At 45.4% G+C, this 17,700-nt stretch overlaps 1 protein-coding gene across 1 annotated transcript in view; it reads left to right on the forward strand.

Annotated features, from left to right (window-relative positions):
* The window catches only part of LOC121291302, a 197,120-nt gene that overhangs the window by 119,865 nt on the left and 59,555 nt on the right, over nucleotides 1–17,700 (forward strand). Inside the window, exons 12-16 of the mRNA XM_041212375.1 lie at nucleotides 5,303–5,422; nucleotides 5,686–6,236; nucleotides 10,716–10,844; nucleotides 12,494–12,540; nucleotides 16,440–16,627. Coding sequence (XP_041068309.1) covers nucleotides 5,303–5,422; nucleotides 5,686–6,236; nucleotides 10,716–10,844; nucleotides 12,494–12,540; nucleotides 16,440–16,627 — 1,035 coding nt within the window. The remainder of the gene's footprint in view (nucleotides 1–5,302; nucleotides 5,423–5,685; nucleotides 6,237–10,715; nucleotides 10,845–12,493; nucleotides 12,541–16,439; nucleotides 16,628–17,700) is intronic.

Below are 17,700 nucleotides of genomic sequence, written 5' to 3' on the forward strand. Positions count from 1 at the left end.
GTGATAGGTATTAGTGGTATCTGAGCACATGTAAATAGGTGCCCCACCAGAGGCTGTTGACCACGTCTTAGTTGTTGATTTTAATTTACTTTATTGGTTTTGGTTTTTTTTTTAACAAAAGAGTCTACAAATAGGGGCTAGTTGTGACGCTGGGGGAATGGAAGGAGAGCTGTGAGACTGGTCAGCTTAATAAACTCTCTCAGTAAAGAAGAGCTTGGCATCTTGGTTTAAGCTCCACCAATCAGCTAGGATCCTACTAACAAAAGGTTGGAGAAGCTAGAGTTGTTGTCCTTGAAGCAAAGGACTGAAGATTTGATACAGGTGTACACGATTATGATAGGTTATGATAAGGGAGTCAAGGAAGCTCTGCCCAGTGGCTGATAGTATGACGGCTAAGCAAAACAGGTTTAAGATTTTAGTCAAGGGATGCAGTGTAGATCTGAGCTAGAACATTTTTTAGGCAGCGAGTGGTAATAAACTGGAGGTCGCTATCTATGAGGGTGGTGGAAACAGAGATGAACAAGGATTTGCAATGTAATTTGGATGATCACGAGAAAAAGTAAACTTGCAGGGCCACAGGAAATGGCAGGAGAATGGAACTGACTGCATTACTCTACAGACAGTGGGCATGGACTCGATGCACTGAATAGCCCCTTTCCATGCCGCAAAGACTCTATGGCTAAATGAATAGCAGAATAACAACAGAAATAAATTTCTGTTGGCCATTTGAAAATGATGTGAGAAGAGCTGATTGGACAGGTGTTGGTCTTGCTTCAGTCTCCATTGAAAGGTGCCAGAACTATCTGGTGGGTGGGTACACTAGTGGAGTGAACTGGGGTTGGGGGGGGGGGGAATACAACTTCACGGGGGCAACAACATTAGCAATACTAATTTGACCACCACCTCTACCATTCAATCGCTTGTCTAAAGCCAATGCACTGCGACATTGGGCAGGGTGTACATGAGCTCCCGAAATGCTAGCGGCACTTTACACCCAGTCCGCACTTTACACCCAGTCCAGAATTGCATTTTGCCCTCCACTGGTCCATCCGAGGGAGGAAAGAGCATGAAAGGAGTGCCCGTTGGTGGCATTTTTCCTTTCTCTCCAGCTGTCTAAGAATCCTGTTCGTTCTCCTGTCTTCAGTTAAATTTGATCCGTCTTAGAGGGGTTCCCTTATCTTGGAGCTTCCGGACGCTAACCAAAACTTTAACCTATCTTTTTTCTTTTCAGACGCTGAAGAACCTGATTGGCTGAATTCTCCTCCTGGTGGCAGGTTAGCGGCTGGGCGGGGCTAACACCCGGCCACGCAATTCCACCGCTAACCTGCTGAACTTTGATCCCTCATTGGCCTTGCAGAATTGTTAGGGGCTCTGATTCCCATCCTCATTAAATTGCTGCTCCAGTGGCCGAGGAGAGTTGGTTGTTGTGGCAACCTTTAAAAAGCTACAGCTCTTTGAGAAGAGGCTGGCTGGTCTGCAGGAAGTAGATTTGCAGGGATCTATTGTAAGAATATTAGCCTCGGGTTGAGGTGGGTGGTGCGGGAGGGCGCTAGTAGAGTGAAAGTCTGGCAGATCCTCAAAAAGCATTTGCTCAACCACCGCCATTTGAGGTTCAGGGCAGGAAGTGTTATATGGTAAGAGTGTAGTTCTGGGAGTTGAAAATAAAAAACGTTCGCGTGTACTAATTTTTAACCCATCTGGCGGCAAACTGACGATATCGCATTAATCGATCTTTTTACGACTGTTTTCAGTGGAGGGTAAAATCGGGTGGGGTTTAAGACTCGCCTTCGATCCCCTCAAATTCGCCCAGTGGGCGAAGTGGATGATTTGGGAGTGTTGGGGAGACGGTCACGTTAAACTTAACCCTTTGCAGTATAAGCACCATCACGCTAAGAGCTACTAGAGAGTGCAGCGAGGGGTTGAACTTTCCTAAAAGGATGACCAATGTAAGTTGGAAGCTAGTGCCTAATTCTTTGCTGGACAGTTGGCTCGCCTGCTTTATTCTGATACTGACCTGCGGTCTATCCGCAAGAATGACCCAAACCTCCCTGTCGCTTGCCATTTTAACACTCCACTCTGCTCTCTTGCCCAAATGTTGGTCCTTGGCTTGTCGCATTGTTCCAGTGAAGCCCAACGCAAACTGGAGGAACAACATCTCATCTTCCGACTAGGCACTTCACAGCCTTCCGGACTGAATACTGAATTCAATAACTTTAGGTCTTGAGCTCCCTCCTCCATCCCCACCCACTTTCTGTTTCTTCCCCCTTCCTTTTGTTTTTTTCCAATAAATTATATAGATTTTTCTTTTCCCACCTATTTCCATTATTTAAAAATATTTTTAAATCTTTTATGCTCCCCCCACCCCCACTAGAGCTATGCCCTGAGTGCCCTACCATCCATTCTTAATTAGCATATTCGCTTAGATAATATCACCAACTTCAACACCTATGTGTTCTTTTGTTCTGTTGTCTGTGACATCTTTTGATGATCTGCTTCTATCACTGCTTGTTTGTCCCTACAACCACACCACCCCTCTCCACTTCTCTCCCCCCCCCCCCCCCCCCACACACACACACACCTTAAACCAGCTTATATTTCACCCCTTCCTTGGATTCACCTAGTTCTGTTAAAGGGTCATGAGGACTCGAAACGTCAACTCTTTTCTTCTCCGCCGATGCTGCCAGACCTGCTGAGTTTTTCCAGGTAATTCTGTTTTTGTTTATTCTGATACTTTTCCACCGTCATTAGCCGGATTTCAGAAATGCTCATTTACGCAAAGCGGAACCCCGGAAGCATCATGTGAACTCAGATAGCCAGTAGGCAGTCAGAAGTAATGGTAAACAGGCTGAAGGGTTGTAAACCTTTGCTTGATTGCTGCTTTTCTGAGTAAAGGTGACTTGGTGGCACAGAACTCTTTAGCGTGTGTAATTGCAATATTTAAGCCTTTGCATTGTGTCAGGAGGCAGCAGAAGAGCGGGAGTAGAGAGAAATCGGACATTGGCAGGGGCGGGCGGGGTGGGGGTGGGAGTGGACGGTGTGGAGAGAGAGCAGGAAGGTGTGAAGTTACTTTATTTATTGTAAATTCCGGATTGTCAGTCCGGTTCTTTCCCAGGATGCTGACTGTCCCGTTTCACACCTTCTCGCTTCTTGCAGAGCCTTCTCTCATATAATAAACACAGGGAGTGCTGAAAACCTCAGCAGAGAAACAGAGTATACAGTGCGTGTCCAATATGACACTTCATCGGAACACGCGCCGTGGGGATGGAAGTACCTGCTTCCTCCCTTCGAGTTCACCCCTCATCTTCCCGAAACAGCCCTACCGCCATTCGGACGTACTGTAAACTCCATCGATTGACAACAGTAGTAGAGACCTTCTCTGGACTGTGTCACTAGGCTTTCCGAGTAAACTCAAAGGGTAGTTCAGGATTCCTATAGCGGTGGGGAGCCATAATTACTTGTGGGCAAAGTGAAATTAATCTTCAGGTGTAGCAGGAGGGGTTTCTCTGCAATTCGGCATCGGCCTGTATAAATGAATGGTGTTTGGATTGGGAGTTAGATGAAATGGAAGGCTTCATGAGCGATGTATACCAGATTCATGTAAATAATGCGAAATGGTTTGGGCGCGTGCTAAAGAGGAGTGGCTGTACTTCCGCGGGATTATCTGAGGTGCATCTTTATATTGGTTCAGTTTAAACGGCAGCAACTTACCATTGTTCCATTTCACCCCTAAACTGCCTGTAAACGGGCACTAAATGAAAGTAAAATGCAGCCGACCGCGTCTGATCCAAAAAAAAAATTGGTTTTACTTCCAAGGCTGTGTTGGTTTAACAGCAAGCGATGTGCCGCGAGGCCACCAGATGACCGGAAGGCGGCACCAGGAGAACACATGGGGATTCTAACTCTTTTCCCTTTGGGAAGCAGGTGGAAATTCTTCCCTTGATTCCTATGGATGAACTTTCAGATTTGGCCGCAGCCGAAAACTGGCGCTATCGGCCAGCTCGCCCGTTGCTCAGGCCGCTGGATTCGGAATTGGGTGGCAGTACAATGTTAGACTCCTTGGTCCCTCCGAGTCCTCTTGTTGAAACGTCTTCAGCCACATCAGCCAATAGGGCTCCAATTTTAACACGCTCGATTCTTTTATCAAACATGTGCGATATTAACCCACGCCGTCCCAGGCTGGATACGCCCTTAGCTCAATTTGGGAGGCGGTAGGACGCTGCGATTAACTGCAATGGCGCTGGGAGGTGGAGATAGAAAATTAGGCCGCAGCCGTCTTGCTATCAAGAGACCCCGACTGAAATAGCGCTTGTGTGGACTTGGTGTGATTAGGGGAAAGTCCGTGGATTCGTTGGTGGGGAATGGTAACTTGACTGGGGCACCAAATGGCCAATCAGGGGTTCACCAGCACCAGTTAGTTCTTCCCGAAGAAGAGATAAGAAATGTTCCCAATATGTTTACACATCTCTCACTTGACTTCCAGCTGCTTTGGTGGGTGTCAGCCTGCCGACAGCTGCCAAAACCTGAACCAGCTATTGGTGATAGAAGCTTTAAAATATCAGTCACTCAGACCCACAGTAAGGTTGATGCTCCCCTTGTAGAATAATGTGAACTATGTGTCTCTTTTTATCCACCTTAACTGATGTACGGAATGCCTAAGGCTTCCAACCCTTGCATTAGTGAGTGACATTCATGCAAATACATTTTTCCAACTCTGTGCTTCACCTGGGGAGCTTTGCGTAGGTAATGAATTTCACGAAGATTTCCAAGTTATGCCGAGGCCCTAGATCCCAATATTGCAGCCTTTAATTGCCTAACCAGATGGCCACATCCACCATTGACTGCCCCAAGGGAATGCATTGAAAGACGTTACGACTCTCCGGCATGGAGCCTGCTCCTTTCACGTTGTCTATATAACTCCAACCCCGGTACCAAGCGTATTTTATATGTGCTCGAGCGATCCTTGAGATTTTACAAGAAAACCCTTCCGGCAGGGAGCTAGCGCCCCGGCCCACAATTCAATTGGATTAAGAGGTTGTGAGCTCGGCGCATGCTCCAAGCAGTAAACTCTGAGCACGAGTTTGAAAGCACAGTTCCTTTCGGGAGGCACACTTGGCGGTCTGACTCCGGTCCACCGTTTTACCTCGCACTGTGCGAGCTCAGATGAACTCAGCTTTCAAAAGAAGCCCGGATTTGGAGCCACAGGGGAGAAGTTGCGTTTAAGCCGCTAATGTTAACATGAAACGTGAATTACACTTTGCAATAAAAATGATTATTTTTAATTTCTTGCTCCGTTATTCTATAGATTATAAATATGCAGGCTGCTCTGAACCAGCCAGTAGCCCTACTTCCCGAACTGATGCGAGCGAAGACACGCCAAGGAAACGCTCCTTTAAAAATAGCACCGAAGAGAATAAAAGAAAATGTAATAAATTATATATCGATATAATCTAATGTAATAGATAGCAAGGATCTATGTAGTTTTTCGAACTTGTCTTGGCGGGATTTTTCACTCCAATATCTCGGGTCCTAAAGCGCCGAGGTTCCTTCAAGAGCCGTCATCAAATTATAACGTTAAATCGCCGCATGCAGCATTCTAGAAACTGTCCTAGAATTGATGACATTCTTTCAAATGACCCCTTTTCTGATGGTGCGTTTGTTTCCCTCTTTTTTTGTTTCCCTTGTCAGTTCCAACCTATCTGACTCTGAATGCGAACACTGCTCACCCCCGACTCCTCCTGTCCGAAGACCTGACCGTCGTGACCTATGGAGACGTGAAGCAGGAGGTCAAGGACAACCCAGAGAGGTTCGACACCTGCGTCTGTGTCCTGGGCTCCGAGGCGTTCACCTCCGGGAAGCACTACTGGGAGGTCCAAGTGGGCTCCAAAACTGAGTGGGATTTGGGCGTGGTCAAGGAGTCCATCAGCCGGAAGGGCCACACCACAGCGACACCGGAATCCGGCTACTGGATTGTGTGGCTGAGAAATGGGAACGAGTACAAGGCGACCACCGTGCCTCGAACGCGCTTGAACGTGCCTAAGAAGCCTAGAGCCATCGGGGTGTACCTGGACTATGAGGGCGGGCAGGTATCGTTTTACAACGTGGACAACATGTCCCATCTCTACACTTTCATTGACACTTTCAGCGAGAGACTCTTCCCTTACTTCAGTCCCGGTATCAATGACGACGGAGAAAACGCAGAACCCCTCAGAATCCTCCCAGTCAGGTGTCACGAGGAATAATATGATTTTTATTTTGTTTTTACCAAGATTTGTCTTTCTTAAGGCCAGATTATCTTTGTTACTTAAATATGTTGCCGTTTTTTCTTTCTGAGCGACCTATATTTTGAATTGTAGATTGGTTCCTAATCAGTGCCTAACTGCAACATAACGTCACGCTCCTGGGTTGGCACTGTGACTGCACCAGGCTCCATATTCTGATTCACTGAGTCAATGGTTGCATGTATCCCCTGAGCAATGGGCAACACCAGTTGGGTAGGCGAGGCCATAGCGGCTTCGGAATGTCATTTCAGTGAGGACAAGCATTCTTCGGCGTGGCTCTGCGGCCCGTATCTCCACTCCCTTTATAATGCAGTTGGACTGTTGTTCAGGCGGGTTCAATCGCTTTTCTGGAGACAGGGCCTGTAAGGAGGATTGTACCGATGGCAGGGCATAGTGACAAAGCGGTTAGTAGAGAGTTTTGGCTTCATCAGCAGAGGCGATGAAGCACTAGGAGTAGTGATAAGGCCACTGGACTAGTAATCCAGTCACCTATTTTAGTGCCCTGGGACCGTTGTCAATTGTCGTAAAAACCCCATCTGGTTCACTAATGTACTTTTGGGAAGGGAATCTGCCGCCCTTACCTGGTCTGGCCGACATGTGACTCCAGACCCACAGCAATGTGGTTGACTCTGATATGGCCTAGCAAGCCACTCAGTTCAAGGGCACGTAAGCATGGGCAGCAAATGCTGGCCTTGCCATTGCTGTCCACGACCCACGAAAGAATAAATTAAAAATAAAAAGAGCTTGGTAGTTATGCTAAACTTGTACAGAGCTTTGGTTGGGCCAGAACTAGAGTGTTGCATCCAGATTTACAACAATTTAGGAAGGACGCAAGTGCCCTTGACTGGATGGATAAGAGATTTACCAGAATGATTCCAGGAATAGATGGTGCGGGGGAAGGGGGTTGGGGGGTGGGGGGTTGGGTGGGGGGGGGGGAGTGGTGGTGGTAAGGGGGTAGGTGGGTAAGGGTGGTCGTTTGGTTGCAAGGCTAGGCTGAGGCTGATTTCCTGGAACCAGAATACTAAGGGGAGTTTTAATCAACTTTTCCAAATCTGGAGAAGGTAGACAAGGGACAAGCTGTTTGCGATAGCAGGTGAGACGACGACTAGGGGACACAGATTTAAGGTTCTGGAACGTGAGCTAGTTTTTTTAAGCAGCAAGGGGTAATGCCCTGGAATTCGCTGCCTACGAGGATGGTGTAAGCGAAGATGATCAATGGTTTTAAAGGGAAGTTGGAGGGACACTTACAGGACATGCACTTTCAGGGCTATGGGGATAGGGGCTGGGGGAGGGGGTTGTGGTGGCGGTGATGACTGGTTTGCTCTACGGAGTGCCAGAATGGACCCGATGCGCCGAATGACCTCCCTCTGTGTTGTAAGTATCCTCTATGAGCCTATGAAAAATCCAATTTGACATCTCCCATTCCATGATTAACTCGTGAATTTCCCTGTTCCTCGTGGCGGTTGGGGTGGTGGGGGCAGGGAAGATTTTCCTGTTACTCCTCAGGTGTCATTGGCTCCACTGAGCACCACCATCAATACTGGAAAAAGCACAAACCGATGTGACTTGCACGATTTTCTTTTTATGTTAATGAACAGCCTGGGAGCTGGACAGGTTCCCTGCTCAATTGATCCAATAGCACAGGCCGCAGGAACTTAAAAATATATTCGTTCAAGGGAGGTGGACGAGGCTGGCTAGGGCAGCATTTATTGCCTATCTCTACTTGCCCTTGTGAAAGGTGGGGGGCCTTATTGAACCGCTGCACTTGTTCCGGTATCTCCACATTCTGTCCAGTCAGGCAAATTTGTACTGGAGTACTTTGGACATACGGCAATTCATTATCGGCATTTGACTGGCTTTGAGAAGTAGGGGCAAAAAATGGCAAATCCCAACTTTCTCCTCACACATGCACTTTCTAGCAGCAGGCACCAGAAAGGAATCAGGAGTCTGAACTCGGGCTTGGATGAGCAAGTCGAGTTATGACTGATAAAAGCAAAATACTCCGGATACTGGAAATCTGAAATAAAAACAGAAAATGCTGGAAAAACTCGGCAGGTCTGGCAGCAGCTGTGGAGAGAGAAACAGAGTTAACGTTTCGAGTCTGTATGACTCTTGTTCAGCTCTGATTCAGCATTTTATGTTTTTATTTCGGGTTGTGGCTGGTTTGAGTAGTTTAGTAACCCACCATATGGTGCTTGTGGCCATGCTCTGTTGGGAAAATTCGCTAATATTTCTCCAGAGTCAGGCTTCTATCAGTAATGTTAACTGTTGTACTGAATGTCTTTGAGCCTTCATATCCTGTAAATCAGCATCACTCTGCAGTTGGCCCGATGCCGACCCTCACTGAAGGCGTAACTGTTGCACCTTCAGCCTTTTGGACTGGTGTTTGAATTTTCTTTGTGATTGAATGATGTACAATTTATGATATTTGTAACAGAAACGTTTAAATAAAAAGCCTATGAGAATGAAAACGATAATTTAGCTTCATTTCAACTGATTGCATTGGATAAGTGTTGCGATGTGAAATTAACCTTTGCAGGAATTGTAGAAATTCGCCAGGGCTCCTTAGACAGCGCCTTCCAAACCCACGACCACTACCATCCAGAAGGACCTGGGTTGCAGATAGATGGGAACACGGCCATCTGGAAGTTCCCCTCCAAGTCACGCACCATCCTGACTTGGAAAATATATCGCCGTCACTGGGTCAAATTCCTGGAACTCTCTTCCTAACAGCACTGCGGGTGTACCTACACCACACGGACTGCAGCTTTTCAAGAAGGCAGCTCATCACCACCTTCTCAAGGGCAATTAGGGATGGGCAATAAATGCTGGCCCAGCCAGCGAAGCCCACACCCCGTGAATGAATGAAAAAAAGTCACCGCAGGAGGGAGCATTCGTGAAATCGTCAGGATTCTGTTTCCATTTATGTCAAGGGAAGCGGGAGTTGAAACGTGTTTGGCCAATGATGCGATCGCTTCGGCCACCCATTTCCACACCTCACCTGATATTCAATCCCATTGGCTGCCTAGTTCGTTGCGCATAATGCCATTGCATTTTAAAACCACCGAATCACCTGAAGATCGGGCCGATGAGTCGCTGTCCAATGCAGATCACCTTCGCTAAACAGCACTGCCTTCAGTATTGCACTCGAGCTTTAGCCTCCAATGTTCTGAAGTCTTAAGAGAAGATTTTAAACTTACCGCCCAGAGCACAATTGGCGTTGCGTGTTGGCCGCCCAATCGATACACCCTCTTGACTCTTCTGCAGCTGGTTATAATAGAATTCAAAACCGGGAATCTCTGTCAATTTGAAAGCCGACCCGCCAGATTGAGGTCTGGGCACTGTGAACCAGAGGCAGGGATGGAGGGAATCTTCTCCCTAAAATCTAAGATGTAATTTAAAAAAAAAGGGATTTTGGTGATCTCCTGCTGAATGGCTGATATAGAAGCTCCCTAAAGCATATTTCGATCGATAGTAATCAGATTAAGTCTTCCCTAAACCCATTGGGGTAGGGTTTGTTATTGCCATCCGGGTGTTAAAGTGGTGTTGCTTTTCCGCCCACTTTCCCAGTGCATTTTCAAAATTGCAGTTTCTGTAATGACTTGTCAGCAATTCCCGTGTTATCGCCGGGTCGGAAAGCAAAAACAAAATGGGAGAAAATGTACGAGGAAAATAGTGCGAATATGGTGATGTGCGTGTTTCCTGACTGGTCTCTGGAACATTCAAAACTAGGTACCGAGGCAAGCGCGTAGGTGTGTTCCGTCCACCACTCTGCACACTTGATGAATCCGTGAATATTGTTTCATAAAAAAACAAGTCATTTTTCTAGACTAACTTGCAGCATCGTTCTTCTGTCGGGTAACATTTAAACATTTATCTTATACCTTGAGTTAATTTTAACATAGCTGGCCTAGCCAGGAACGAGCAGGATGGTGTCCAACCTCTCTTGTTGCACTGTGGCCGATGTTATTCTTCACTGAAGCTCATAGAAGACAATAATTGGCCGTGTGCACACATGGCGACGAACCGTTACCACCCGATTTTGGGTTGGCAGTAAAAGTGAAAGTTACTATTTCATTAGAGCCAGAAAGGAGAGAACCATGCATTTATTTCCTGGATGTGTCGTGTACTGGGCACTTGCAGAGAGTCTAAGTGATTAATTGTGAGCATTTTGCCCACTGCGACCTTCAGTGCGGGAACATTGGAGCACACGGGGACTATAAGGGGCTAAAATTGGTCTTGGACCGTAAGGAAAATCAGGCGATAGTGAATTTGGCCGCCTGTTTTATACCTCTTCTTTCCTTTTGCCGCTGAAGACCAGCACCATCTCAACAGTCTGCTGTCCACTTGCGTCTCTCTATTTAATTGACACAACATTTCCCATAGGAAAAGCCATGAGCTTAATCGGGAAATATTGACATTATCTTCTATTCACAGGTACTAACTGAGCAGCTGTCTTTCTCCACCATCCTCTTTTTCTTATGTTTGCACCAGCGCATCAATCTTCATGAAAATGTAAGTTCCCACAACGAGAAAAACACTGTTAAAGATACTCGGGGACACAAGGTAACATATTTGAAAAATCCGCTCTTGGAACTTAAAGGTTCCTGGATAGGCGAACATTTATTGCCCATCTCTAATTGTCCTTCAGAAGGTGGTGGCGAGCCGCCTTCTCAAACTGTTGTAGCTAAATTCTGCAATTAAGTTTAATACTTTCCTTGTGGATTCTGCAAATTCACTTGTCTCCATGAGACCAGACGATTACCTCCAGCGTCAGTGAGGAAACATGACGAAATACTAAGCAATTTGATTGGCCCGCCTTTTTCCGTTTCCCATTTTCATTGGTAAGTGTTTGATAACCTCTAAGTCTCTGCTCTTCTTTATCATTCATATTTATTGCGTCTTGAGTAGCACATTGTATACCTGTGCATTGATAAAGTTGTAATACCTTTTGGAATTTATATCGGAATTCAGCAGGTACAAAGGCTGCAGGCATTTTCATATCAGATCTTTGTCAAGCATGGCGGGTATGTTCTGCAAGTAGTGGTTTTCGGTACTGTTCCTGAGATAAAGCCCACCTCCTGTGCTGTGAGCCCATATCACAAAATTGTTTTAATTGGATGTGGAAATAGTTATCCTTGATGCACCACGCACGGTTTTCCTTCCCTTGATTGAAGTCCAAGTTAAAATTGCCCTCAACATTTTGAGTATTTCAGACTTTGGAGAGTTCGTCCAGAAAACCCATAGATGTCATAGTCCAGTCTATTTGTCATAGTCCTACCTATTTCCACAATCTTTTAAAAGTGGATGTTTCATTAATATCCATTTACCTCATAGGATATGTGCAAGCATTCCCTGGTGGGAAGAGTCTGGTCAATGGACCACTGGACAATCCTATGGGAAAGCTCTAAAGTATGGGCGGGATTCAGGAAGGAAAGGACCTTTGTTACAGGAGGACCGGGCAGAGTGAATGAGATTGATAACACGGATAGGGTGCATTAATTGATTGAAAAATATTTGCTGTTAACTCATAGGAAACGGATGCGCTCTAGTTCCTTGCTGAAAAGCCGCTTTTATCTTTACATTAATCATTTGCCTCCATGTCTCAAATAATGTTTCTGCTGTTCAATTGTAATAACATACAACCCGAAATCCACAACAACATCTTGTCTTCAGATAGCATCTTTAACCAAGTAACGTGTCACAAATCGCTTCACTGGGTCATAATTCGACAACATTTCAAACTGAGCCACATGAAGAAACAGGCGACTAAATAAGGAGTTGCGTTTTACAGGGGGTCTTAAAATAGGATAGAGAGAGGGGCAGAGGATTAAGGGTTGAATTCCATTGGTTCCAGCCTCGGAGGCTGCAGACATGGTCGCTAATGGGGGAGCGAAGGAAGTGGAACATGGATAAGATGCCGGATTAAGAGGCATGCATAGTTCCCGGGGGTTTGGAGAGCTGGGGGAGGTTTCAGAGGTAGGGACAGGTGGGTTCAGAGAGAAGTTTGAAGTCGGAGAATGGAAAGTTCAAATCAATGTGTTTAGAGTATATTGGTCAATGTTGGAGGCGAGCTTAGAGGTAAAGGGTGAAGGGAGTAAATAGTTTCAGTAAGGATACTGGCAGCCGAGTTTCAGATGAACTGAAGTTTATGGAAGATGGACTGGAGGGGCCATCTGTAGACTTTCACAAATAGAAAACTGTTATCTCAACAGACAAATTATACCAATGTGAAAAAAGAATTAAGAACTTGGGCTAAACGGTAAGGGGTAGAAAACCGTAATGTAATGGTGCAAAAACAGAAAATGCTGGAAAAACTGAGCAGGTATAACAGCATCTTTAGAGAGAAGGACAGAGTTAACGTTTCGAGCCCGATTGGCTCTTTGTTTCAGATTTCCAGCACCCGCAGCATTCAGCTTTTTTCTTATGTGATGGTGCAAAATGGGTGGTAGTGAACCATCCGGCCATCATCCATGAAACTGGATTACCAGGTCACACAATCTAAACTCCCCAGAATCCTGCATGCCTCTAAATCCGGCATCTTATCCATGTTCCACTCCCTTCGTTTCCCCATTAGCGACTAGAGGCTGGAACCAATGGAATTCAACCCCTAATCCTCTGCTCCTCTCTCTATCCTATTTTAAGACCCCTTTACTTAGTCGCCTGTTTCTTCATGTGGTTCATGTGGGTGACAATTTTGATAATGCCCGTTTTGCAACATCGCCTATGACCAATTTTGTATCCTGTTTTATTCACGATTTCTTTTTGCTGTTGCAGAGCTGTGTGCAGCCACCAACCACCGCCCCCCCCCACCCCACACACCCACAAGCTTGCGAAATTGTGGATTCTCACCAATGAAAGGAAAAAGACAAGAGATTCCACGAAGAGTGGAGAACAGGTTTTTCTTCAGGATCACTGACAACCCTAGTCAACCATTGCTAACAAATGGCGATTTACCTATGCACACATTGAAAGGATGGTGCAAAGTGTAGGAAGAGTTAATAAACCAAGGAATCTAAACTGAAACATGCAGTTTCTAAGCCCCTAATCATGCAACTGCAATGCCGAGGCACAACAAATCTATTCCTTCTTGTTGTCCTGTTCGAACTGTGTGGGATTGCAGGTTTGAGAAGATCCATGTCTAGTGTTTCTGCCGCATTGCTGGACAAACCAGATGAGAACATCAGAATCTGTCCGCACCAGCCACTTGTGATATATGACTCAATGGAAACATGGAATTCAATTGTCCGCTAGGCATTGTGGTATACAACTATGGCTCCCAAGATAGGCAACAACAACAACAAGAGCAACATGCGTTTATATCGAGCCTTTAACGTAATATGACGTCATGGTGCAGGCACAGAACAACATTTGCCACCCAGCCACCTAAAGAGATTGGCATCCAAAAGATTGATCAAATAATTAGGCTTTAATGAGCCTCACAAAGGAAGAACGAGAGGCAGGGAGGCAGAAATGTTTAGTGAGGAAATTCCAGGGGTTAGGACCCAGGCGGATGATGAGAAATCCGTCAATGTTAGGTCGATGTAAACCTGAGATTGGCTGGAGGCCAGAAGTTGAGGAGTGCGGAGATGTCAGAGGGCTCTAACGAACCGTTTGGATGTCCCCTCTTAAACCATAGAAGCTTTTTCTTTTTGCTAAATTGCACGGTGACCACAGCTGATAGTGGAGTTAAGTAAAAAGAGAAACTGAACGAGAAATTTCCAAGAATAAAATGTTCTACACAAATGAAAGAACACGGGGTGCTCGAACAGAATAAACGAGCTAGTGATGCTAATCAAACGGATGTGTTCTCTCCTGGTTGTTGCCTCTTAATCAGAATATTGTTATGAGCCTCAAGGTTCAATGATAATATTGCAACTCCCTGGAACCTTTTGCTTCAAGCGTATAGCAACAAAGTTGTCCAGCCAATGTGAAGATAATAAATAAATGTGCTGATGGATTGTTTTTTTTATTTCGTGGAAAGGAAACACATTGTTCATTGAGAGGAGTGAGACGTCCTTGTAATTTAACTGTAATGTAACAGCTGGACGGAAAGCGAATTCAGCCAACTCATCTATGGGCACCATTTATAGACTATGGAACATGAGTACCTTTGATGCAAAGGACATGCCACAGCACAGCGGGCATTATCATTTTTCCAGACGGGCTTCAGATGTTCAGATATAAAGCAAATTGTCTTTTCTGGCTATTTTCAAATTCGTTCTGGCTGTTGTTTCTCCACTAACACGACCTACTTGTTTACTTTTACAATGATACACATAACATATTTATTTATCACTGTATTGCCGCATGCATTTATGGTTGTGCTATACTGAATTGTGGTGTTGTTAGTTTTGCTCAGTTCATATCAAACAAACTTAATTTAAATTTCTGTAAAGTGTAAAATTAAGTAGAATGGGAAAAGATCACGCACATCCTTTGTCGATTTTGTTAGTTGCTCTCTTGTGTTTTTTTTTATGCCAACTAACATTTAATGATTAAGTCATGTAAAACTATCCTGAGAGTGGACGTTGAAAGAGGGGTAACTGAGGAATTAGTGAACATTGCTGCTAGAAGTTTACCTAACATTGATCAATCACATAAACTGGCAAACTCATAAGTTCCTGAGGTGAACTGATTTAAACAGGCTTTCATGAAAAGGGGAAAAATGCATTTCTATGGGGCCTTTTTGACCTCAGGACGGCAAAAGTACTTTTCAGCTCAAGAAGTACTTTAGTGAAATGTAATCCCCATTATAACGCAGAGACCAAGCCAGCAAGCTCTCACAAACAGCAATGTGACAATGCCCAGACAATCTGTTTATATGTTGCTGTATGAGTGTAACATATTGACCAGGACATCGGGGAGAACTATCTTGCCCTTTTTTGAAATTGCATCTACATGTGAGGGCAGGGGTGAGGATGCGGGAGGGGGGTGGGTGGGTGGGTGGGTTTGGTTGGGGAGGGGTGGGGGAGGCGGGGTGCTGGAAGGCAGGGTTGGTTTGATTTACAACTGAAAGACAGCAGCTCCGATAATGCAGCACTCCCCTGGTACTATACCAGAATGTCAGCATAGATTCTCATGCTAAAGGCTCTGGGCTTTTATCCAGGATATTTTGATGCATAGTCAACTACAACAATAAACATTGATATTTCGATCGTGCCTTTAACGTAACGAAAGGTCCAAAGGCACTTCACTGGTGCATTATAAGACAAAGCATAACACCAAGCTACATAAGGAGATAACAGGTCAGATAACCAAAAACTCGGTCAAATAGGTAGATTTTAAGCAGTGTCTTAAAGAAGGGAAGCAAAGTAAAGAGGTGGGAAGGAGAAGATAGAGAATTCCAAAGCTTGCGGCCCAGATAACTGAAAGCAGGGCCACTGATGTGCAGGAATTATAATTGGGAATGTTTGAGAGGCCCAAATTAAAACAGCGCAGTTATGTTGGAAGGTTGTGATGCTGGAGGAGATTGTAGGGACAGGGAGGCAAGGCTATGGAAAGATAGGAAAGCAAGGATGAAAATTTTAAAATCAAGATGTTGCTTGCCGGGAGCCAATGTAGTCAGCGGGCACAAGGGTAACAGCGGAACTGGACTAACTTAAAATCTGCCTCTGTGGCCAAGTTTTTGGTCATCTGACCTACGTAACTGGATGTCATGTTTCGACAGGGGAATGGGACTTACTATGATTTAAGTCTTGGGCGAGAGAATTTTGGGTGACCTCGAGTTTACGGAGGGTGGAATGTGGGGACCAGCCAGGAGTGCCTTGGAATGGTCAAGTCTGGAGCCAATAAAGGCTTGGATGATGGATACGACAGCAGATGAGCTGAGACAGGGCAAAGTTGAGCAATGTTCCGGAACTGGAAATAGGCAGTTTCAGCAATGGCACGAATATGAGTTCGGAAGTTCATCTCAGGATCAAATGTGACGCCAAGATGGGGACTAAACTGGTTTAATGTCAAATTGTTGCCAGGGAGGCGGGTGGAGTGGTAGTTGGGGAAACAGTCTTCCCAATATTTAATTGAAAGTCGATGAGAGGCAACATACTGCAGTTAGAGCCAAAAAGATTTAGCCGTTATTGTACAGCTGTGCAAATTGATTTCCTTTGACGGGCTCTGGTTTACTAAATGTTAACTTTGGATTTGATTGTTGACCAATAGTTTGACCCAAGCTGTTAAGTTCACAGCTGTGCTGTTGGTGAGGCTTCAGATCTGTCTACCTCAATACCTCAGGCCCACTGAAGTCATCAAGCTCTTTGCAGAGGTGCAGGCAGTTCACGAAGAGATTCATCCCACTACTTTTACATGCACATTCTCTTTCATTCAAGCTACCTTGGCATGTCACAAAGGTGAGACTTGCATCTATAGAGCACCATACGTGAGCCCAGGATGTCCCATAGAGCTCCACCCTTCCCAAATGCTTGCTACTAAAATGTAGACCCTGTTCTCTTATTATGCACGAAAATTCATCCACAATCTGGCCGGTTCAGATCATCTGTTTCTGGCAATATTGGTTGAGAGGCGCAAGTTCACTAATACATTGGGGTGAGCTCCTCTGCTCTGATTCCCACGGGAATCTTTGGCCTCCACCTGAGCGCAAAGCCGGGACCTCGGTTTCGGTCCCTCAGCCGAAATATGGCACCTACCCCCCCCCCACCACCACCCTCCCCCCCACCAACAGTGGATGACTCGCTCCACTCTGAACTGGGTGAGTCAGCTTAGATTACGTGGAACTTGAAAGTATGACCTTCTAAATCAGAGGAGGGAGTGCTATATAGTGAACCACAGTGACACTAAATTCACTCTGCACTTCTGAGGAAAAATGAATCTCCAGGGTGGTTTCCTGTCTGTTGTTGCAGATTGCAGACATAATCAAATTCCTAATTTAGCACAGATTTACATTATGGCCTATCAATCCACTATGGATCATTCCCTCATGTAAACTCCCATGTAGTAGTTTGAACAGTAGGAAGGGCTCTGCTTGTGGTGTATCGTTCCCCATCACTCCAGGTGCAAGGCTGTAATGAACACATGAATGTCCATGGCCATAAACCTTTAAAGCCATTCTAGAGGGTTCTTGATTTCATAGGACATTCTGATCCTTTGCAGTCCCCATGCCCCTACACAGCTATGTGTTCTGCTGCTACGCTCTAAGTATAAGTTAACCTTCCCAAAGTTTGCTTACTTTGAAAAGAGAGAAAGAAAGAAAAAAGAAAGGAAGAAAGGAAGAAAGAAAGGAAGAAAGGAAGGAAGAAAGAAAGGACACGAGATCACCAGCAGCAGCTGGTAGAATTTAAACTCAATTACTAAATCTCGAACCATGGAGCGATTGTTGTGAAAAATCCATCTGGTTCTTTCAGGGAAGGAAATCTGTCATCCTTAGAAGGTTGTTCCCCTAGACCCACAGCAATGTGGTTGACAA

Source organism: Carcharodon carcharias, chromosome 19 (genome assembly GCF_017639515.1).
Source record: "Carcharodon carcharias isolate sCarCar2 chromosome 19, sCarCar2.pri, whole genome shotgun sequence".
Taxonomy (NCBI): Eukaryota; Metazoa; Chordata; class Chondrichthyes; order Lamniformes; family Lamnidae; genus Carcharodon; species Carcharodon carcharias.